This window comes from Lethenteron reissneri, chromosome 50, assembly GCF_015708825.2.
Source record: "Lethenteron reissneri isolate LAM-NWPU_2019-01 chromosome 50, ASM1570882v1, whole genome shotgun sequence".
Taxonomy (NCBI): Eukaryota; Metazoa; Chordata; class Hyperoartia; order Petromyzontiformes; family Petromyzontidae; genus Lethenteron; species Lethenteron reissneri.
Genome location: NC_083828.1, coordinates 9,372,323 through 9,396,608, shown reverse-complemented (window position 1 = coordinate 9,396,608; position 24,286 = coordinate 9,372,323). Strand labels below are relative to the sequence as shown.

The following is a 24,286-nucleotide window of genomic DNA, read 5'->3' as shown; positions in this document are numbered from 1 at the left end:
CACATTGCTATTTATTTTATCGATCCTCCCTCCCCGAAGGATGGACGAGGGGCCGAGCCAACACCTCTCCCCCACCCCGCCTGCCCCAACCAGGATGTGCACTCGCCGCATTCCGATTGCAAGCCACTCGCTCTTCCGCTGACCCATCTGGCCCGTCATTAACACATTGTCCTGCGGAGGGAGCTGGTAGGAACGTTGGGTGGCTCGGTCAATGGCCAGGGTCAACGGCGGCGTGGTGTATTCCGTAAATATGCCCGACTGTGAGGGCGGGCACAAGCCGGCGTGAGTAGGTTAAACGTTGAGTTATATAAGGGCACCACGGGGTGACAAGCCCTTCCCCAACCAGCCCCACCCCTCCCACCCCCCATCCAGCCCCACCCTCCCCACCCAGCCCCTCCCCACCCTCCCCTCCCCACCCAGCCCCTCCCCACCCAGCCCATCCCCACCCAGCCCATCCCCACCCTCCCCTCTCCACCCAGCCCGACCCTTCCCATTTTTGGATGCACGACGGACGGACGGACACAATAATCCCCTGTGGGCTGGTGGAACCAGGTGGTTCCTACCAGTAATATACGATTCTCACTGGAATGATGCGAAGCGTGCAATAGGTTGACCTTAACCACGCAGCCGCTGAAAGGCTGCTACAACATTTACCACGATGATACAAAAAAAAGAAAAAAATTATTCTTGCATCGAATCTCGACGATGCAGCAAAACGCCACCAGGAAAATTGTGACGTCCTGGATGAATATCCCTATCGATACTCTGACTCTCTCATAGTACCTAAAGGCACGTATTGGCTTGACGATTGAAAGAATTATCCGTGGAATGTCAAAATATTTAACTTATTAAATTACAATAGAATATATTACACAGGTCTCTATGCTTTTTTTGGTTATTGATTTCAGTGTCAGGAAACCCGCAGAGTTACAGCAGACAAATTCAGGAGGCCCCTTCAGTCACGTCTCTGGGCCAAAGTTTTCCCCTCTACTCCCCCATGTCTCCCCTCCTCGTGTCTCCCTCTGCCTCTTCGCCCCCTTGTCTCTTATCATGGCATTCCGCTCTCTCAATTCTCCCTTCTCTCCGTCTCTTCTTCTATCTCATCCTATCTACCCTCCCCTCTCCGTGTCTTCAAACTCCTCCTTGTGTCTTCCCTCTCCTCCCCACGTCTTCCTCCTCCTCCACCCGCTCCTCATATCTCCCCGCTACTCCCCGTTTTCTCTCCTCCCTCCAAGTCTCTCACATCTCGTCAGCGTGCGTCGACTTGACGACATCGGCCACATTGCCCAGCGCAGCCTCCCCGTCTCCGACCGCAACACTGGGCACGCCAACCGGGCCTGGCGCCTCCGCAACCACATCTTTGATGGCAGCCACACAATTTGTGGCGTTTCCACAGCCCGCTTTCACCACGTCATCCACTGCTGCTGTTGCCGATGATGATGATGATGATGACGACTGCGATGGCAGATTTTCAGGGATGCTGGGAGGGCCGGCGGCAGCCATAGCTTGACTTCCTGGTGACCCTGCTGGCACGACCCCCTCAGGTTGCGGCAGGTTAGGCTGCTCTGGCTCCAGGTTTTCTAGGGGAGATTCGATCCCCTTTAGTGCCCTGGACAGCACCGCTGCAATACAGGAAGGGGGAAAATCGTAAAATGACACATTTAATGATCCTAAAGTTTTAAGGGATTTCTATGGTTATCACGGACACTACTCCCGCACTCCTGAGACCCTCGGATTACATCCAGGTTTCAGCTGCCAATGATAGCATTAGTTTGCAGAGGTGTTTGTAATTCTCGGAAGTTGGATAGATTATATTTCATTGACGAAACCAAGTTGATTACAATGGCTTTTAAGTAGAGTCATTAGCAACGGGGCTGAGGCCACTTTACTCGATACACTTGGAAACTCGGTTTTGGCAACGGGGCAGCTGCCTCCATCTGAACCCTGCGATCTTAACACTGCGAGATGGGAATGTTTCATGGGAGTGCTGAAATGCGAAAGAACGCGCTTTACAATCGTCAAACTTGTCACAAGTGACAGGGTCACGCGACGGACATGGAAGGGCGAATCCATCGGCCGCTATTTATTTCGTGACAAACTAAGCGATGGCCTGCGCCATTCTGTAAAATTTCGCAGCAACTGTTCGGAATTTGACACTTGCAAAGACGCAGCGTCACCCTTATGCGACGGTGGCATCTGTTTATGTGAATGGCGCCATCAGAAGCCATGATCTCTCCGCTGCTGTGTGAGTGCCCCCTGCAGGCCAACGGAGTTCCAGCAGGTGGCATGGAATCCGATAAACGCAAAATCTAACGTGGCCACAGGCCGACCCGTTGTTGTTTTTAAAACGTCATTTACACAGCGGGCGTTCATATGACGCACGCAAGAGCCCAATTCCAGAAACCCCGGTATTATTCTCGCAATTCCGTGACCACTCTCAATTGCAGACAGGTGTCAGGGTCGCTGAACGGGGTGCCATGTCCGCTTGTATGTTCACGTACTTATTTTTAGTAGACTCTCGGTTATCCTGGATTTGAAGCTTTCGTGACTGCAAGGATTCATATTCTTAGGTTTTTTCGGTAAAGTCACGGAGGTAATCCGCTGCTATTGACTTGGAGGACAGCAATCGCGGACAACCACAACTATCTATTTTCCACGGATCTCTATGCCAAAAACCACAACTATAGGTATAGTAACGGCCGACCGATCGATGCGCGCGCTCAGTGATAACACTTTACTGCTCCCGCCCAGCCAAAGACTCGGCCCACTAAGTGGATGATAGCGGCAGAGCCACGGCAAGAAAAATCAATCAAACTCTGCCCACTACCGTACTGTAGGGGCGATCACGTGGATTTAGGATTAATCGGAGCACATATTAGCTCTGTTTTAAGCACGTGACTTCTAATAATCTCCAAGAATAACGATGTATAGCTGTTTTTAGATGATTACTTTGTGATTCAGCGAAACTCCATGAGTTAATTTACGTAAAAATCTCAGGTGCGCGGTCAAACCGGAAACCGGAAAAACTGCACGCGGATAATGGAGAGCCTACGACGTGAGCGCAGCATCTCACCTCCCTCGGGTGTATAGAGCTCCTGAGTGGCGTTCTTCGACGAGCCGAATGGGCTGTAGTTGGGGAAGACGAGGAGTGCGAAGCACAGCAGGAACACCTTCGCAACGACGGGGGGGGGGGCGGGGAGGCAGGTAAAAGACATTTGAAAAGTCGAACCAAGCGCTGTTAATAATAAAAACAAAAAAAATTGTTAATTCTAGATTTTAAGTTTTCGTGACTGCAAGGATCCATACTCTTTGACGGACGCTTGTGTTGCGCCCGAAACGTCGTGATTTTTATTTAATTTTCACCTACGTGACTTTACCGAAAGAACCAAAGAGAATGAAAAAATGGTGGCTCTCTTTCGTGGCTGTGAGAGGGACGTGAACCCCACTGCTAACAACGTACAGGGACTCCTCTACTGACGAACGAGTTATGTTCCAGAGGTCTGTTCGTACGTCGAGTTGTTCATAAGTCTAACTTTACTCCTGTCGATTCCAAACGTTGTACGGCGTGTACACTAAACACGGGGAATGACTTGAAAAGTTGTATAATCTCCTGTAGATGTAGATGCCACTGGTTCTTCACGTTCTGTAGATGCCACTGGTTCTTCACGTTCTGCAGATGGAGATGTCACTGGTTCTTCACGTTCTGTAGATGTATATGCCACTGGTTCTTCATGTTCTGCAGATGTAGATGCCACTGGTTCTTCACGTTCTGCAGATGTATATGCTACTGGTTCTTCATGTTCTGCAGATGTAGATGCCACTGGTTCTTCATGTTCTGCAGATGGAGATGCCACTGGTTCTTCATGTTCTGCAGATGGAAATGCCACTGGTTCTTCACGTTCTGCAGATGTAGATACCACTGGTTCTTCAGGTTCTGGAGATGTAGATGCCACTGGTTCTTCACGTTCTGCAGATGTAGATGCCACTGGTTCTTCACGTTCTGTAGATGTAGATGCCACTGGTTCTTCACGTTCTGTAGATGTATATGCCACTGGTTCTTCAGGTTCTGGAGATGTAGATGCCACTGGTTCTTCACGTTCTGCAGATGTAGATGCCACTGGTTCTTCACGTTCTGCAGATGGAGATGCCACTGGTTCTTCAAGTTCTGTAGATGTAGATGCCACTGGTTCTTCACGTTCTGCAGATGTAGATGCCACTGGTTCTTCATGTTCTGCAGATGGAGATGCCACTGGTTCTTCATGTTCTGCAGATGTAGATGCCACTGGTTCTTCATGTTCTGCAGATGGAGATGCCACTGGTTCTTCATGTTCTGCAGATGTAGATGCCACTGGTTCTTCATGTTCTGCAGATGTAGATGCCACTGGTTCTTCATGTTCTGCAGATGTAGATGCCACTGGTTCTTCATGTTCTGGAGATGTAGATGCCACCACCGCCATCTATTTCGCGGCGGTTGAACTTACGAGCCTCGGTCCAAACAGGCAACTGGACATACGGACAGGTTTGTTCGTATCTCTCAAAGTTCGTAAGTCGAACGTTCGCAAGTAGAGGAGTCCCTGTATATGAGAATCGTGCATTAAAATGTGGGAATATCGCGACGCGCTCACCATGACGCAGGTGCTCGTCTGCGCCGCTTTGCTGGACGTCTGCGTCACCATGGCCTGCAGCTTCTTGAGCTGCGTCACCAACGTTCTGGCACGCACACGGGGCCACCGCCAATGACTCGTGCGCACGCCACGTACTTTTCGGTGCGTTAACGCGCGATCGTGACGATTGCTCTCGTGCGCGTTTAACCAGGAGGGCCTCAATGATGCTTCGTCATGTCCTGCTAAGTTTCGATTTAAAGCTTTCGTGACTGCGGGGATTCATCTTCTTGGTTCTTTGGGTAAAATAATAAAATAAAATAAAACATTTGTTATTTGATTATGTTTTATTTTTATTATTTTATTATTTCCCTTCTACGTGACTTTACTGAAAGAACCAAGAAGATGTCCTGCTAAGTTTACACAGAGGGGATGATTTTGCGATGAGTTTTACCAATTGAGTAATGTGCAGTTCGTTTGTCGGCATCGGGATGTTTGATCAATACCAGTTACGTTGTGTGCGTTTTTTAAGCTACGGGAGGAAACCGAAGAACCAAGAGGAGCCGAATGCACAACAGGGGCAGAAGATACAGACTCCAAAGGCAAAGACCCCCCGTATAGCCTTAAGAGACTGTTGGGGCAAGTGCTGTTAGCGAGTACCTATGAAGGCCGACACACGAGGGAGTGGGTGGCCAACACCACGCCTGATTGCCTTTGTCTCCCTGGTGGCGAAGTTAACACACTACACCAGGTACTCATATGAGGCTGAGTTGACCTAGGGGAGGCCCAATAATCATCGCTGGTCTTGGCCATGAGCGAGAATCAAACTCGGGTCGCCGGGTTCGTAGCGCATTACCGCTCGCAACATACAAACTCCACGCAAAAAGGTGCTTGAGTTGGAATTGAACCCAGGAAATGTGTTGCTCTGAGGCCAAGTGTTACCATTGCATCACCCTGCCACCCTTGGATGCGATTAGAGTTCTGGTCAAATGAGGTTCAATTGCCATTAAGTTTCGATGCACTGTTTGCCCTTATTTGCGAGTCTGTTATTCGATGGCACAGACATTAATTGTGCGCTGCCTTGCTGTATTGCGCGAACACGTATGAGCATATTGGCAATCAACTGCTGGACGTAGGGGGATTATTTAAACGTATCTCACCACGCTGGTCACGGCGGGTTTGGCGAAGTCGTGCAGCGGACGTGAAAGCACAGAAGTAGAACACGATTGATTTTGCTACACCGCGCTGCGCCGCCCACAACGTAGCCCCACAGCCGCCAGTCGACAGCACGGTTGGTTACGTACGATGCTAAAGAAGTTCAACATACGGACATACGATAGCTGTTTTATGCCCGTGCAAGCACGTGCAAGCACTATCAAAGGCTTATAACCTGCTTATCTTTCAAGATCTGACACAATCGAGGTGAATATCGGGTGATATCACAATAGGCAGTGGATTGTACGTCGTAAAGCATTTGAATTAACTGACACAGCAATTCGGAGATTACTGACCTACCCTCTCAATCCAGCGACCTAAGTTCGATTCTCAGCCACCGCTGCCAGTTTGCTATCAATACCGGTCCCGGGCCCAAATCCCCCCGCCAACCCACGCCGACCAACGCGGTGAAGTATGGTCAAACAATCCCCCCATGACCGCCGCCAAACTGTGGACAGACACGGGGCTGTAGGTAATGCTCGTAAAATAGGTACCGCACCCACCCCCCCCCCGGGAGTATCACAATGCTTTAAGTGAGTGAGCGGAGTTTGCAAGAGCCAAAGAAAAAAACCCACATGTTCTGTGCCTCCAGCTGATCCACTTTCCTCTTCAGCTCCTCGTTCTGATTGCTGCAGGCCGCCACCCTGCACGCCACGATCACCGCCTCACAGTGAAAGCCACGCAGGCCAGGGCCGGGGAAACATCGCTCAGGTGCGGGGACACATTGACAGCCTACCACCTGATAATTGTTTTTTTACCCTTTTATCTGGCAACAAAACTGACACCTTTTTTTACAAGGAGTCATGTTTGCATAGACCACAATACCTGCAGTCATAATGCAAACAAAAAAAACAACTTTGATAATGTATGCACTGTCCTTGAAGTTGATTGGTCCACACCTGAGACAGCTTTCCTTAGAGCCTAGTCTCACATGGTGTTGGACCAGATGACGCCAAAAGGCGCACAACTCAAAGACAATGCACCATCAGAGTATGAGAGCTCGGGGTAAGCATTTACACCGTTGGAACCTCATTTGCCAGAAGAAAAAATATGATAATTGTTTTTTTACCCTTTTATCTGGCAACAAAACTGACACTTTTTTTTACAAGGAGTCATGTTTGCATAGACCACAATACCTGCAGTCATAATGCAAACAAAAAACACAACTCTGATAATGTATGCACTGTCCTTGAAGTTGATTGGTCCACACCCGAGACAGCTTTCCTTAGAGCCTAGTCTCACATGGTGTTGGACCAGATGACGCCAAAAGGCGCACAACTCAAAGACAATGCGCCATCAGAGTATGAGAGCTCGGGGTAAGCATTTACACCGTTGGAACCTCATTTGCCAGAAGAAAAAATATGATAATTGTTTTTTTACCCTTTTATCTGGCAACAAAACTGACACTTTTTAGTCATGTTTGCATAGACCACAATACCTGCAGTCATAATGCAAAAAAAAAACAACTCTGATAATGTATGCACTGTCCTTGAAGTTGATTGGTCCACACCTGAGACAGCTTTCCTTAGAGCCTAGTCTCACATGGTGTTGGACCAGATGACGCCAAAAGGCGCACAACTCAAAGACAATGCGCCATCAGAGTATGAGAGCTCGGGGTAAGCATTTACACCGTTGGAACCTCATTTGCCAGAAGAAAAAATATGATAATTGTTTTTTTACCCTTTTATCTGGCAACAAAACTGACCACCTGTCCCCAACGCGGGGGTCACGGAGGTCGTGTGGAGAACTCAGCGGAGGTTGACGTCACGTTCGCAAACGTTAACGCGAGCAACGGCCGCGTTCAAAGTTTGCGAAACTCAAGATTCTATGCGAATCTCCGCCGTGTTTCCCGCTCGTGCCCCGTGGTGTTCACACGCAGTGTCCGACGTTTCGCTCCGTGCGGTGGCAGCCCTCTTCACGCGCTGCACGCCAAGCGGAACGCTGGATATCGTGCGGCACAACCCGAAAACACATCGTAGAGCTGCGCAGGAGCGCCTAACGGGAAAAGCCGACGCAGATCGGATTCTGTGTTCCGTGCCGTAATTAATTTTCTTACCATGGAAATTAACATGTGTGTTGTTGGGTAAACAATCTATTGTTTGCATATGCGTGCGCACACGCAGGCACACAGTTGGGGGGGGGGGGGGGGTGGAGAGGTTGCTCATTCTCCTCTGCTGCCCCCCCGTCAGAGGTCGCAACCGGGTACCCGATACCCGTACCCTACCCGATACCCGGCTACCCGGGTACGGGTACTGGTAGACCGTGAGTCACTGGTGAGTCACCGTTTGTCACTCATTTCCCAACGTCTTGTCTCTTCTCACAATTCAAGTTCCTAGAATCAACCCACCCGCGCCTGCAACATGGCTTCATGCCAGACGTCGCATTCGGGTACCCGTTACCCGTACCCTACCCGTACCCGGCCGGGTACGGGTGGGTTACGGGTACGGCCGGGTATCGGGTACGGGTACCCGTTTGCGACCCTGGTGCGGACGGGTACGGGTACGGGTAAGGAATCAAAACCCGTTTGCGACCTCTGCCCCCCGCAATCTTGGCCGCACGATGCGCGCGGAGCCACGCACCTCCCTTCCAGCCCGTCCACGTACTCCTTCTTCCGTTTGCGGCTCTCCTGCGCCGACTGCTTGTTCCGGATTTTCCTGCGAACTTTCTTGAGGATGCGCTCTTCCGCCTGTTGGCAGAAGTGGAGGCATTCACTCATTCATCTGTTCAATCATTCGCTCTGTACACCAATGGGTTAATTCTAAATTTGAAGCTTTCATGACTGCAAGGATTCATATTCTTAGGTTTTTTCGGTAAAGTTTTACCTACGTGACTTTACCGAAAAAACCTAAGAATACCAATGGGTTAGTGCTGTGCCTGTGGCCAATTCACACAGAATGCATCCAATCTCGACAGGCTTCAGAAGAATCACGACACATTGGGCATTGCTAACACTGCAGAGGCTCAGAAGGCCAGACTAAGGCATGTTTAGTTCTACCTGATGACGGTTGCTTGTGTTGCAATCAAAACGTCGTACTCTATTATTTAATTTATTTTCTTTCTACGTGACTTTACCAAAAGAACCAAAATGTAATTCCTGCAGTCACGAAAGCTTCAAATCAAGTTTATGTTTAGGTTAATTATCATTCAATATTAATGTCCGAAGCTCAGAGGCAGACTAAAGCGCCTTAAGGATTCATAGAGTTCAGTGTTAATGCCTGAGGCTTGGGGCAGTCAGACTAAGAGACATTTCAGTGTAGAGAGACTGTGGTTTGAGGGGGTATGGCTGTCTGTGTATCGCCGTCTGTGTATAGCTGTATCAATGTATCTGTGGCTAGCGATGAATGTATCTGTATACAGTAGACTCTCGATTATCCGTGTATGGTTTTGTCCGATTTGCAGATTAACCGTGCGCCTGAGATTTTGAGATCAATTCATAACTAATGGATTTTTCCCTTAAGCCCAAATGAATCATCTAAAAACAGTAATACATTTTTAATCTTGGAAATGTTTAATACAAGTAACGTGCTTAAAATGAACAAAAATGTGCTCCGGTGAATCCGAAATCCACGTGATCGCCTCTACAGTACAGTAGTTGAAAATCTTAACAACATTGGACGGAGTTTGATTGATGTTGATTGGCGTGGCTCTGCTGCTATCCACTTAGTGGGCCTTGTCTTCTGCGCGGGAGCAAGAAAGTGTAATCACGGAGCACGTGCATCGATCGGTGGACCGTGAGTATTCGTTACAAATAGCAAGAGGAACAATCTAAATCATCAGTTGTGCTTCATTTTGAGTGATTTATCCGATCATTTATTTTGGGAGTTTTAAGTTACGAAACTGTGATGGTAGAGAAACTTAAGCATAATTTATACCTATATTAGTGGTTTTTGGCAAAGAGATGCATGGAAAATGGATATTTTGCCTCTGTACCATTTCCATTTTGCTGTAATGTGCACTGATGCCTACTTCATTGAGCGAGATATTGGCACGCAACATAAAGACTGACTGATGCTTGCAAAACATGAAGACCTTGAAAGGAACACACGTGCCGGGTTGAAACAATCAGGCTGACCTGTCTACGATCCATCCTGGGTTTAACCAGACTGGATTTTATGAGCCCACAGATCCTTGATATATCTGGACACAGCCCCATCATCGAGCTCCTCTGGCAGCCGAGGCTGCGTTGGCTGGGTCATGTAGCCCACATGCCCAGCCACTCCATGCCCAAGCAGGGGCTAGAGAGAGATGGTCTAATGTGGTAAAGAGAACTGTGCAGCAATTGCCGATGACTGGTACGAGTAGTGTCAAAATCGTCCTCTGTGGAGGAGGCTCGTGAAGGACACTGCGGGGAAATTGGAGGTAGTCGCCCTCCAACAAATTGCTGACCCGTCCTCCTGGACATTTGTGAAAAAGAGCTTCATAGCTCATCAGATTCCTCCAGGAAAAGTGGAAAGATTCTGATTCTGAACAACAACGCGGGGCAGAGTGACGACCTCAACAAGGAGCAGAGCGCTGGGTGGCTAAAAGGCACCAAGTTTGGTACAGTGTGGATACAGGTGGTGCATCTGCCAGTCATCTCAGTCAACATATGGCACCTGGGTCTGTTCCGTGACCTGCAGCGAGTCATGGACGCTTCACGTGGCCTAAAAATGCACCAACCTAGGCATACGCGCCGTGGTGACATCACCACCACATGGTGGCGAACGGTGGTTGTTGTTGTGTGTAGCTCTAAATATATAGTACTAGCTGTACTACCCGGCTTCGCACGGGACTTGGATCCACCACGCCCGGCCGCCTTTGTCTCCCCAGTGGCGATGTTCACACACCACAGCAGTTACTCGTTTTGAGGCTGAGTCGACCTAGGGGATGCCCAGCACTGGTTGAAATAATCGTCACCGGTGGTGGCCGTGAGCGGGATCGAACTCGGGTCGTCGGGTTCGTAGCGCGGCGCGCTAACCACTACACTACAATGCATTACGCTTCCACGTGCGCGGGTCACATGACAGATGTGACGTCACAGCTCACTTGTCGTGCAAAAATAAATGCATTATTGAGCTCCCCCCCCCTAAAAAAGTGTATTTTCATAATTTTTGCATGGTGCACAGTCTGGAAAGTACCGACATGGCAAACTTCAAGTTTGTTGCATGTCGCTAAACATTTTGAACAGACACACATATTCACAACTTTGCCTTATATATATATGGAGATATGGAGATGTGTGTACGTGTGCCTGTGTGTAGTAAAGGGACAAGGCGCTTGGTTGCAATGTACCTTTGTGAGTGGCAGGTGGGAGGGTAGTGACAATCCCTCTTGCTCCAGCAGCTTCCTCTCCTCTTCAGACAGATTAAGCTCTGGGAACTTGAGCACAACGCAATACACTCAAGGTCAACAAGTCATCGAGGCCAAGGCTGCTGATGTCACCCACCACGCGCCGTCAATGCCCTTCCACCTTCCACCAGCAGTTGCAGTCCAGTTGCCACATGACTTATAATATCTGCCCTAACATTATCCCACAATTTGCTCTCATGTCTTCTCTCTTCCCCTTAGTCGCCAAACTCCTGGAGACCACTCAAATGCCAGCGGTGATCAACACTCCCCCCCCATCCTGCACACGGGTCCAACCCAGTGCAAACACATTTTTGCCGAATAATATAAATTAATCATAAAGCTTTGCCTCCCAAGTTCTCATCCGGACTTGCGCAATTTCAAGTGTCGGACCAAATTTTATATGACGGGTTTGGGTTTTTGTGCGCAGTCACTGATTGGTCACTGGGCGGAGACCATCAACTTGCTGCACTTTGAGAGCCCGGCTTAGTCGACGTGCGTGCGGCTGAAACTCGAGGACTAAAATCGAGGATCTCAATGGTGGCGGCTCAGTGCTCTGACCTCTCTATTTAATTATTACGGTGATAAACACTCACGCGGTAATGCCGTTTCACAAGCAATGTTTACTGCCCCACAGCTACGAGCGTGTGTGTGCAGTTGATGATGTGTGCGTAATTAACCTGGGAAGCATGAAGATGAATTTTTATATATTTTTTTATTTATGGGTTTGTTTTTTCTTGTGCAGCCATTGGTGATCGGGTTGAGATCATCGGCTTATATCGCTTGAGAGCCCGGTTTAATCATGGGCAGCTGAAACCCAGATTCAAACTCAGGCTCGAGTGGTGCTGGCATCAGGCCCCTGAACCAACCAGCGACTTCTAACCTCAGCAAGAAAGTAATTCCAAAACAATTGTAATTTTGCAATAATATCTATATAGTAGAACCCCTCTTAACGACCACCCCTGTTAATGACTAAACGACGGGCCTCCATAGAGCCCAATGTGTAGTGTATAGTAGTGTAGTGTATAGTGTAGTGTATAGTGTAGTGTATAGTGTAGTGTGTAGTGTATAGTAGTGTAGTGTATAGTGTAGTGTATAGGAGTGTAGTGTATAGTATATAGTAGTGTAGTGTGTAGTGTATAGTAGTGTAGTGTATAGTGTAGTGTATAGTAGTGTAGTATATAGTGTAGTGTATAGTGTAGTGTATAGTAGTGTAGTGTATAGCAGTGGTGTATAGTAGTGTAGTGTATATAAATTTAGTGTATAGTAGTGTAGTGTATAGTGTAGTGTATAGTAGTGTAGCGTAGAGTATTGTAATATATAGTAGTGTATAGTATATAGTAGTGTATAGTATATAGTAGTGTATAGTATATAGTAGTGTAGTGTATAGTAGTGTAGTGTATAGTAGTGTAGTGTATAGTAGTGTAGTGTACAGTGTAGTGTATAGGAGTGTAGTGTATAGTGTATAGTAGAGTGTATAGTAGTGTAGTGTATAGTAGTGTAGTGTATAGTAGTGGAGTGTATAGTAGTGTAGTGTATAGTAGTGTATAGGAGTGTAGTGTATAGTGTAGTGTATAGTGTAGTGTATAGGAGTGTAGTGTATAGGAGTGTAGTGTATAGTGTAGTGTATAGTAGTGTAGTGTATAGTGTAGTGTATAGTAGTGTAGTGTATAGTGTAGTGTATAGTAGTGTAGTGTATAGTAGTGTAGTGTACAGTGTAGTGTATAGGAGTGTAGTGTATAGTTAGTGTATAGTAGAGTGTATAGTAGTGTAGTGTATAGTAGTGTAGTGTATAGTAGTGGAGTGTATAGTAGTGTAGTGTATAGTAGTGTATAGGAGTGTAGTGTATAGTGTAGTGTATAGGAGTGTAGTGTATAGGAGTGTAGTGTATAGTGTAGTGTATAGTAGTGTAGTGTATAGTGTAGTGTATAGTAGTGTAGTGTATAGTGTAGTGTATAGTAGTGTAGTGTATAGTAGTGTAGTGTATAGGAGTGTAGTGTATAGTGTAGTGTATAGTAGTGTAGTATATAGTGTAGTGTATAGTAGTGTAGTGTATAGTGTAGTGTATAGTGTAGTGTATAGTGTATAGTGTAGTGTATAGTAGTGTAGTGCATAGTAGTGTAGTGTATAGTAGTGTATTGTAGTGTATAGTAGTGTAGTGTATAGTGTAGTGTATAGTAGTGTAGTATATAGTGTAGTGTATAGTAGTGTAGTGTATAGTGTAGTGTATAGTGTAGTGTATAGTAGTGTAGTGCATAGTAGTGTAGTGTATAGTAGTGTATTGTAGTGTATAGTAGTGTAGTGTATAGTGTAGTGCCTCCATAGAGCCCAATGTGTTCGCTTACCAACCATTCTCCTGTTAACGATGGGATGTTGTAGATAAAGTAAATATTAATTAATGCATTGATTTATTTATTACGTGTTTATAATGTTGTTTGTATCTCGATGTATTAATATCCATAGTTTAAATAGTATCAAGTACGTTTTGGGTGAAAAAAGGTAACTTTCGATGCTATCGGACAAATTAAGCCTATAACGTGTATTTCCTATACTCGCTTAACGACCGGTTTCGTGGAACCAATTGCCGTCGTTAAGAGGGGTTCTACTGTACAGGAAAGCTTCAGCAAGTCCCAAGACTCATGTTTATGAGGACGCTGCTGCATTGGGAAGTTTTGGCCAAGTCAATGAACGTTTGCCTTCAAGTGAGAGGAAACCAGATAACCGTAACAGTCAAATTCAATCCGCTGCTGCAGTGCCGCAAATTAACTGACAATTTAAATTTCCACGTCTTTACACGCTTTTATTTAACTCACTCTGTCTGTTGTTGTTGTCGTCGTATCCTCAAATCTTGTAACTCGATTTTAACCCACTTCCCAATGTGGTATCGACTGCAATTTTGGTATACTTAAGTCATACTGATGACAATACTATATTCTATCATTAAAAAATATATATATTTTTTTAAACCATCTTTTTTATATGTTATGTTTCGCCTTGGGTCTAATTGTCCACGCTCAACTGACATTGGCTGTAAATCACCACGGCCCCTTACGTTATGGCAAGCTTCGGGGCCACTTCCTGGAGTCGTGGAGTTCTGCCATTACTAGTACGGTACATTTCATTGTTTTTAAAGAAGTATTTTTTATATGACTTTTTTATTATTGCGCATTCATTGGTGACCACCCTTGAGACCATCAAATCACTGCACGCGAGATCCCGGTTTAATCACAGGCAGAAAGAAACCCGGATCCAAACACCAGGATCTCAGCGGTGCCGAACACTCTCTCAAACAGCCTCAGCTTTCCCAGCGGACATCTCTAGCCTAGGCGCAGCTACAAGGCCCAACTTTTTTTTTTCGATTTAAAGCTTTCGTGACTGCAGGGATTCATCTTCTTGGTTCGTTCGGTAAAGTCACGTAGAAGGGAAATAATAAAATAATACAAATAAAACATAATAAAATACAATTCTCACGACGTTTCGGCCACAATGCAAGCAGCCGTCCCTCTGGTGAAGAACAGGTCTGTCGGAAAGACAGCGTCTGAATGAACACCACCAAGCTTGGCAGCGTATATTTAAGAATTGTATATTATTATGTTTAATTTATTTTATTTTATTATTTCCCTTCTACGTGACTTTACCGAAGGAACCAAGAAGATGAAAGCCCAACTTGCCTACCAGGCTATCGGCGAGGACAACATGCTCGCCACCAGCTGAGGACCCAATGGAATCACTGCCTACCAGGCTGCCAGTGTCGCGGTACGAGTACTGGCTGGCGGACAGCATGGTGCCCTCCACTTTGATTCCACCGGCCAGCGCTGCCATGGGATTGTCAGCGAACGTGGAGACGCCAGCCATGTGGGAGTTCCACTCGTCTGCAATGAAGGGTGGACGGGCAGAGAGAGAGATGCACGAGGTCACGGTGCCGGGAAATAACGTGCACGTGCGTCCCAGGCACTGAAGACGCATCCGTGATGACAATCCGTATGTACGTTTATCCGGCTCGAAATGCGAATTACTTTTTACGTAAATATTAATTACATGCGAGTAGGTAACAATTCATCCCCAATACAGTCAGAACTTCAATAAACGTTCACGGTTTGAGGTCAGATTCGACTCAAGATTGTACTCTTTTTTTGTGCCTTGTGTAATGGTTAGCCAACTAGACTTGAAATCCAGAGGTCGCCGGATCAATTTGATCTCCTGGCGCAGAAAATAATACAATGGTCAAGTTTCTCAAATCTCTACGCCGCTGTCGATCAAGAAAAATAAATGTGACAGACCCAGATAGTCGATCGACAGGTTGCGTGTGGTGAGGAAGAGTAGGCCAAGTAACTTCTAGAGAGGGCTTTCTTGAGCTCCTCCTCGTGGAAACCTTCCGCCAGCAGTGGCATGAGCAAACTATTGCAGGGCTGCACCTTTACCACCGATAACTTTTACTCGACTTCACCGACTGATCGTCCCAGCTCTGCGAACATCCCTACTCACCGTACTCAATGGAGATGATGTCCATGTCTGACGACGGTGCCACGGCCTTCACCCCATCCAACCCCACGCTCAGTACGTAGCACATGTCCCGGGCACCGCTGCCCACTGCTGCCCTGCTGCCCTCGGCGATCATGGGGGCCAGGCCCTCGCCGAAGGAGACCCCCGGGCCCGGCACGGCCGATTCGTCCGAGATGCCGCTGTCGTCGCTGCCCATGGGTGACAAGCCGCCGTCATCTCGCGGGGACATGGAGCGCGCCTGGTGGGGGTCGACCATGTGGGAGAGGAGGTCCTCCGGCTCGCTGTCTTCCATGGCCTGGGAAGGCAGATGCGGTGATTTTTGATACTTTCCAAAAAAAGGATGGGGTAAGGATTTGCAGTTACAGCGCACTTAAATTCCTAACTCAAAGCGCCTTACATCACACCTGATTTCAAGCACATTTGATCCGCACCTCCGATTAGCACGGTTGGCTAGGTACGGCGCGAAAGAAGTTCAACGAACATAAAACCACTGAAAATGATTCAATTGGGAAAACCGCATGCACGTATGTCGATCCTGTTTCGCACCGTACGTAGCCAACCGTGCTAATCGGCATTAGTCTGCCACTCGGGCAACACATTGCCCTAGCGGCAGACGAATCCCCACTTGCAGGGTGGTGTTGCATTCGCCTTGCGCTGCACAGAGGGAGCTGCCATCCGGGGGTCTCCCTTATCCAAAACTGCAGATGGTTAGTGGATTGATTGAGATGAGATGTGACGGAAGGCGATTTGCAGTTGCTGAAGAATTTAAGCAAGTACAGTAAAAACTTGGATTGCGAGTAACTTGGTCTGCGAGTGTTTTGCAAGACGAGCAATTTTTTAAATAAATATTAATTTGATAAACGAGCGAGGTCTTGCAATACGAGTAGTACGTGTATACGCTTTGTCTGCCGAGCGTCACGTGATCACAACTGATATACGAGTGCTTTGGATTACAAACACGTTTCCGGAACGAATTATGCTCGCAATCCAAGGTTTTATTGTACATTTAAGCAAGTGCCCTCCAAATGCAAATCCTCATCCTTCCTGCAGTTTAACCACAGGGACAAAACAGTGACAACCGACAGTTAATATCCAATCAGCTCCCTTATGCATTGAAGGAAAAGGACATTTTGCTCACGTGATTGATGCCCCAAATGTCTCCCGATTCCTCAGAGCCGATGAAGGCATCCCCCATAAGTATCCCAGAATGCCCTGTGTCACGTGGCCCATCCGGGCAGTCGAGCAGCAGTTCCAGGAGCTCTGCGCTGCCCAGCTCCATGCTCACGCTGTTGCTGCTGCTGCTGCTGTCACTGCGTCTGCTGTTGTTGTGGCCAGTTTCTGCTGCCACCACTGTTGCTGCCCACACACATACATGACACACGGGTAAGGCCCATCACATAGTGAGCATGGCAGTCAAATGCTGTGGTTGACAGTCACATGCTAAATGACAAAGTAATCTACGACGTACTAATTTAAATTTTTAACCTACGTGACTTTACCAAAAAAACCTAAGAATATGAATCCTTGCAGTCACAAAAGCTTCAAATCTAGAAGTACTAATAGGGGTTTTCCCCTTTTTTCTGGCAACTAAACCGACACCTTTTGCAAGGCATCACGTTAACATTAACCACGATACTTGCAGTCAAATGCAAACAAAAACAATACTCTGATAATTTATGCATTGTCCTTGAAACTGATTGGTCCACACCAGAGACAGCTTTTCTTAGAGCCTAGTCTCATACGGTGTTCGACCAGATGACGCCAAAAGGCGCACAGTTCAAAGACAACGCACTATCAGAGTAATGAGGCCTCCTTACTGGCAAAGGAGGTCTCATAAAGTAATCTACGACGGTAAAGTGGCATGCCGTGGAGAGGTTAGATACCGTACTACAGGAGTCACATGATACGATAAATCCAAGCGTTGATGGATATGATGTATGTAATGTGAGCACAAGTCAATATTTACAGCAGTGGTGCTGGTTAGCATGATGCGCTGTTAACCTGATCACCTGAGTTCGATTCCTGGCCATATTTAACACGAGTGAACTTTCACCAACCCACACTGACCAGCATGAATTGCAGTTACAATGATGTGGCTTTACCATAGCACATGGCTATATGGAATGTCAATTACCATGGCAGTCACTACGGAGTACGAGAGTCAACGTTATGGTAAAGCTACGTGTCGATAGCCTCGTGCAATGTATGACAAGGTCATTCGCCATGGCGAAGACACGTGCTGTAGTAGGTCTTTTGATATGGTAAGAATGAAATGGCGTAGCTACTACTATTAAAAAGTTAACAGAATGGTAAAGTCACGTTTACGATGCTAAACGCATAATAACAAGCTGAACTCCGTTGTGTGCATCCGTCAAACTAAAAAAAGGCGTTTTGATTTCATCAGCCAATCGGCTTTCCATATCGGCATGATCCAGCAACGTGTAATTATTAAGCCATAAAACTCTGGAAACAATTTCGACAATTCTGGGTCGCATCAGCAGTCAGGGTTTGTTAAACCAGACTCTGCTGCCGCTGCTGCTTTGCTGAATGTGCTTGGCAAGGGCACTCCGTTGTTCTTGTAAATGTGACTTTGTAGTTCTGTGCTCGATTATAGAATCTGTACGAAAATGCACCACGCACAACACACTGAACCGTGCGTCTCTACTTCATAGCTGCCATCCCCTGATCAGCGTTCTACCTTATTATAGACCAATTCAGATCTTATTGGTCACCCCGTACCCTTCTAAATATCAACGTTCACCCCACAAAGCCCATCACAAGTGAGAAACACAAACGAATAGACAAAGACCACTAGTACACTCACTAATACAAACCTGTCAACCCCTTATCAGTGCCTATCCTATTAAAGACCAATTCATAATGTATTGGTCACCCCGTGCCCTTCTCAATCTCAACGTTCACCCCACAAAGCCCCATCACTAGTGAGAAACACAAACGAATAGACAAAGACCAATAGTACACTCACTAATACAAACCTGTCAACCCCTGATCAGTGTTCTACCATATTGCAGACCAATTCAGACCATAATGCTCACCCCGTGTCCTTCTCAATCTCAACGTTCACTCCACAAAGCCCCATCACAAGTGAGAAACACAAACGAATAGACAACGACCAATAGTACACTCACTAATACAAACCTGTCAACCCCTGATCAGTATTCTACCATATTGCAGACCAATTCAGACCATATTGCTCACCCCGTGTCCTTCTCAATCTCAACGTTCACCCCAAAATGTCCCATCACAAGGGAAAAACACAAACTTCAACACAAACAAACTTCAAGGACAGTGCACATTATCAGAGTTATGTCTTTTGTTTGTATTATTACTGCAGGTATTGCGGTATATACAAACATGACTCCTTGTAAAAAGGTGTCAGTTTTGTTGCCAGATAGAAGGGTAAAAAACCAATTATCATATTTTTACTGGCAAATGAGGTTCCCATAGTGTAGATGCTTGCCCCGAGCTCTCATACTCTGATGGTGCATTGTCTTTGAGTTGTGCGCCTTTTGGCGTCATCTGGTCCAACCCATGTGAGACTAGGCTCTAAGGCAGGGGTCGGCAACCAAAATAACAAGAAGAGCCATTTCTTTCCAGTTCGGTACAAAATTCAGTATTTCAAGAGCCGCAATGCATCTGAGTACATACTGTACATATCGTCAAGAAGCAGCCCGTAAAGAGCCGCATGCGGCTCCGGAGCCGTAGGTTGCCGACCCCTGCTCTAAGGAAAGCTGTCTCGGGTGTGGACCAATCAACTTCAAGGACAGTGCATACATTATCAGAGATATGTCTTTTGTTTGTATTATGACTGCAGGTATTGCGGTCTATACAAACATGACTTCTTGTAAAAAGGTGTCAGTTTTGTTGCCAGATAGAAGGGTAAAAAACCAATAATCAACTAGACACAAGTGATCATTATTTTTGCCCGCAGTGAAACGTCTGCACCCCGTACGAGAAGAACACCGCTGCGTGAAACCGCGTGGGTTGACGCAGTTACTGCTGCTGCTGCCACCCATCACCAACCACGAGAACTTTTACCGTGCGGTCGAACAACTTTTTTTTTATAAGGGAAACAATCGTTGCAAATACTCATAGAGCAACAGCAACACGCGACAGTGACTTTCTCTGTACGTGTGTGTGGGTGTCAGCTCACAACAACGAGCGGAGCGCCGGGTGGCTAAAGCACAGCAAGTTGGCACAGTAGGGGGCACAGGTGGTGCATCAGCCAGTCATCTCGGTCATCTCAGTTAGTCAACCCGTGGCATCTGCTGGGTCTGCCCCGTGACCTCCTGCCAGCGGGCGTTCGACGCTTCACGTGGTAGCCTCAAGGTGCACCTAGCCTGGCACAAGCGTCGTGGTGACGTCTCCGCAACTTAGTGACAGGGTGGGGAGCGGTGGTGCAGTGGTTAGCGCTGCGAACCTGGCTAACCGGGTTCGATTCCCGTTCACGGACAACACCACCAGCGATGATTATCTGAACCGGTCCTGGGCCTCCCCTAGGTCGACTCAGCCTCAAATGAGTACCTGGTGCGGTGTAAACATCGTCACTGGGGAGACAAAGGCGGTCGGGCGTGGTGTTGGCCACCCACACCCTCGTGTGCTGTGCCGGCCTTCATAGGTGCTCGCTAACAGCACTTGCCCCTACAGTGTGTGAAGGCTACACGGGGGATCTTTGTCTTTGTCTTGTAGGTGTCAGCCCTCATCCAGCAGTGGACGTCTTTAGTTCAATCTCATCGGACGACTCTCGAGCGAAAGATGTTTCTCAAACACATTAACACATCGTAAACTTTTAACGATTTAAAACTATGGGAACCTCATTTGCCAGTAAAAATATGATAATTGGTGTTTTACCCTTCTATATGGCAACAAAACTGACACCTTTTTACAAGGAGTCATGTTTGCATAGACTAGGCTCTAAGGAAAGCTGTCTCGGGTGTGGACCAACCAACTTCAAGGACAGTGTACATTATCAGAGTTGTGTCTTTTGTTTGTATTATGACTGCAGGTATTGCGGTCTATGCAAACATGACTCCTTGTAAAAAGGTGTCAGTTTTGTTGCCATATAGAAGGATTTAAAACAACTGAATCTTTGTAACAAACCCAAAGAACGAGGAATCGTTGCTAGCGAGAGGTGCCGCGGGGCGACTGGAGCCGTCGCCACGTCCGCAAAACGACGCGGCAAGTTCGTCGAGGCCGCGATAAGCAAGACGACTCACAGTGACGACGATTTAAAGAGAACAACAACAGCAGCAACAACAACAGCAGTGGCAACAACAGCAGCAGTAGCAGCAACAACAACAGCAGCAACAACAAACCCAAGCGGATTGGGATCGCTCGGAACGAGCCTTACCCACTCCCTCCTGGCCTCAGATCTCATGGACTGTTGTTGGTGGTGGTGATGTTGTAGGTGGTGGTGTTGGTGGTGGTGTTGGTGGTGTTGTTGGTGGTGATGTTGGTGGTGGTGTTGTTGGTGGTGGTGTTGGTGGTGTTGTTGGTGGTGATGTTGGTGGTGGTGTTGTTGGTGGTGATGTTGTAGGTGGTGGTGTTGGTGGTGTTGTTGGTGGTGGTGTTGTTGGTGGTGATGTTGTAGGTGGTAGTGTTGTTGTTGTATGTGTTGTTGTTTGTGGTGGTAGTGTTGTTGTTTGTGGTGGTGTTTGTGGTAATGGTGGTGTTGGTGGTGATGTTGTATGTGGTGATGTTGTTGTGTTGGAGGTGGTGATGTTGGTGGTGGTGTTGTTGGTGGTGATGTTGTAGGTGGTGGTGTTGGTGGTGTTGTTGGTGGTGGTGTTGTTGGTGGTGATGTTGTAGGTGGTAGTGTTGTTGTTGTATGTGTTGTTGTTTGTGGTGGTAGTGTTGTTGTTTGTGGTGGTGTTTGTGGTAATGGTGGTGTTGGTGGTGATGTTGTATGTGGTGATGTTGTTGGTGTTGGAGGTGGTGATGTTGGTGGTGGTGTTGTTGTTGGTGTTGTTGGTGTTGCTGGTGGTGTTGTTGTTGGTGATGTTGTTGGAGGTGGTGGTGTTGTTGTTGGAGGTGGTGGTGTTGTTGTTGGTGTTGTTGTTGTTGGTGATGTTGTTGGAGGTGGTGGTGTTGTTGTTGGAGGTGGTGGTGTTGTTGTTGGTGTTGTTGTTGTTGGTGATGTTGTTGGAGGTGGTGGTGTTGTTGGTGGTAATGTTGTTGTTAGATCCAATGTCAGTGAGAGTCGGAGCCGTGCCCGGGGCTTCCGGGTACAAGCTGGCAGATTTGACGTCACACCAAGGGGGGGGGGGTGGGGGGGGGGTGAGCCGACGGGCGGCCATGTTGCTCAGGGGGTGGCGTTCACATTTCAAGGCAGTCCCCGGGTTACGGAAGGGGTTGCGTTCCGCGGAAAGATCCGTAACCCGAATTTTCCGTATGTCGGAAACTGAACCAAAAATTTCCCCTCCCCCCCCCCGATATCAAGACCCCACAGCCAGAAATAATTGCGCCTATCGTACACGATTATTAGGTTCCTTTTCACTCGGTACTGTGTTGCGCTATCGTCCGTTTTGTATTGCTGCCTGTATAGTATCCTTGCACATACGCTCTGCCCTTCCTACGATTATTTCATTTAATCGAATATCTACCCTAACACTACCCACAATTAAACTAATGGAACATATACTGTATCCAATTGTTAATGAATACCACGACACATTTAATATGAGTTGTAAACGGAAAGCAGTCACTTCCGAGTGTGTGTTTACTGTGCATAAAATTTCGATTTAAAGCCTTCGTGACTGCAGGGATTCGTATTATTGGTTCTTTCGGTAAAGCCACGTAGAAGGGATAAAATAATAAAAATAAAACAATAAAATTCTCACGACATTTCGACTGCAACACAAGCAATCATCATCGGGTGTGAAAACCACAGCAAGAAAATTTGAAAAAGTGGCGGTTTTTTCCCAAATCGGACAAAACCATATTTCCAAATCGGACAAAATTGCGTGACGTCATTTATGGACGGCCCCTGAGTGGACGTCGGCCCACGTGCAAGGGCAACCAGTGCCGCCCGGCAAGCCCGTAACGGACTTCACAGCCGAAGACGATGTGTGCCACGTGGTTTTCCTGGCTCATCCCGCGTTCACAACATCGACCATTCTATCACTGAACCTGACACAAAGCCCCCTCCCCTGGTCTCCACGTGCTGGAGAACGTCATTGCCATGCAAACCTACCTTACGAGGGGAACAAAAGAAGCAAATCGAGATCTAAATAATTGATTCGATTCATGTGCTCTGAAAAGGGACTTTGGCTGAAATGCCGCCTATTATAAAAGCTTCCTTTTAAGGTCACAGTGTGATTGACGAATACGTTGAGTTTTTCGTTATTTGTCCTTGTGCACCACTGCAAATGCAGCATCGTCGAGCAATATGTTTTAAAGTACTCTAATTAACATAAGCATTAAGTACTCTAATTAACATAAACATTAAACAGATTAAGAAAAAAATAGTGCCAGCACCAACGCAGTGGCTTAATGGAACGGGCATGGTCACGGCAGGTGAGGTGCTGGATCATGGAGCCCGCATGCCCAGCCACCGCATGCCCCAAGCAGCTGCTGTTTGTCCGGATAGAGGGGCCTCAACGGGAGATGGAGCTGATGCGGTACGGGAGGATGTGGAGCGGAGTGGACTTGCCGCTGACCGGTACCAGCGGTGTCAAGATCAGCCTCTATACGGAGGAGGCTCGTGAAGGAGGCTGCTGCTACTGGGCAGTTGGAGGCAGTCGCCCTCCAGCAACAACAGAGGGCAGAGGAGACGACGCTCACAACAACGAGCGGAGTGCCAGGCAGATAAAGGGGCATAATTGACGTCACGCACCTATGGGAAGGGGGGGGTCAGACATTTGTGACGATGTGTGTTGGGAAATGTGACGTCACATCAAAATGCACAACTTTAACTAAATATAGACAACACGTTCTACTTAATTAAATAGACGTTTTAATAAATGTTTTCTCCTACAACATCAGGATGCAGCGCCACATTAAATACGCACTACAATGACAATAGTTTAAAGCGATTTGAAGCATGTTTTATTTTGGGGGGGGGGGGGCAGAGCTTTGTGACGTCATATTTGAGGGGGGGGGGTCTGACTTTTTGTGACGCCGTGTGACGAGGGGGGGTGGTCATAAATCGTCAAAAATCGCGTGACGTCATTTATGGATGACCCCAAAACGCAGCAAGCTGGCACAGTAGGGGGGGGGGGGTTACAGCTGGTGGTGCATCTTGCCAATCATCTCAGTCAGTCAACCCTGCTGGGTCTGTCCCGTGACCTGCCAGCAGAGAGCCTTCAACAACTTCACGTGGCCTCAAAGTGCACCTGGCCTGGCACAGGCGCTCTGGTGACGTCACCATCGTATTGGAGGAGGTGGGGAGGGGGGCGAAATGGGCGTGGCGTGAGGGAAGGGGAGGGGCTTGAGGGAGGGGGGGCGATCGTGAAGGGGGTGGGTGGGGGGGGCGATCGTGAAGAGGGAGGGGGGGGCGATCGTGAAGGGGGTGGGTGGGGGGGCGATCGTGAAGAGGGAGGGGGGGGGCGATCGTGAAGGGGGAGGGGGGGGGCGATCGTGAAGGGGGTGGGGGGGGCGATCGTGAAGAGGGAGGGGGGGGC

At 47.6% G+C, this 24,286-nt stretch overlaps 1 protein-coding gene across 4 annotated transcripts; it reads right to left on the bottom strand.

The window, feature by feature from the left end:
* Positions 1–475: 475 nt before the first annotated feature.
* Positions 476–21,887, bottom strand: LOC133355211 (cyclic AMP-responsive element-binding protein 3-like protein 4). Of its 4 annotated transcripts, none has more exons than XM_061572571.1 (10): positions 21,016–21,887; positions 16,783–17,000; positions 15,627–15,939; positions 14,880–15,013; positions 11,088–11,174; positions 8,396–8,502; positions 6,392–6,460; positions 4,626–4,710; positions 3,074–3,170; positions 476–1,622 (listed from the first exon to the last, which is right to left on the bottom strand). In XM_061572571.1, the coding sequence occupies exons 2-10, from the start codon at positions 16,921–16,923 to the stop codon at positions 1,240–1,242; spliced, it is 1,416 nt and encodes a 471-aa protein (XP_061428555.1). In that variant the 5' UTR covers positions 16,924–17,000; positions 21,016–21,887; the 3' UTR covers positions 476–1,239. The 4 variants fall into 4 exon arrangements, with proteins under 4 accessions (XP_061428555.1, XP_061428557.1, XP_061428556.1 ...); XM_061572573.1 differs by having other exon boundaries at positions 16,930–17,000; XM_061572572.1 differs by having other exon boundaries at positions 16,783–16,994.
* Positions 21,888–24,286: the final 2,399 nt, after the last annotated feature.

Bases quoted from the DNA above. Each gene is read 5' to 3' on its own strand.
- LOC133355211 (XM_061572571.1), bottom strand. From the start codon at position 16,923: ATGGAGCTGGGCAGCGCAGAGCTCCTGGAACTGCTGCTCGACTGCCCG. The intron at 8,503-11,087 runs GTACATTGCAAC...TTCTGCCAACAG, and splicing joins CCCACCTGCCACTCACAAAG to GCGGAAGAGCGCATCCTCAA. The intron at 1,623-3,073 runs GTGAGATGCTGC...CCTGTATTGCAG, and splicing joins GCTCTATACACCCGAGGGAG to CGGTGCTGTCCAGGGCACTA.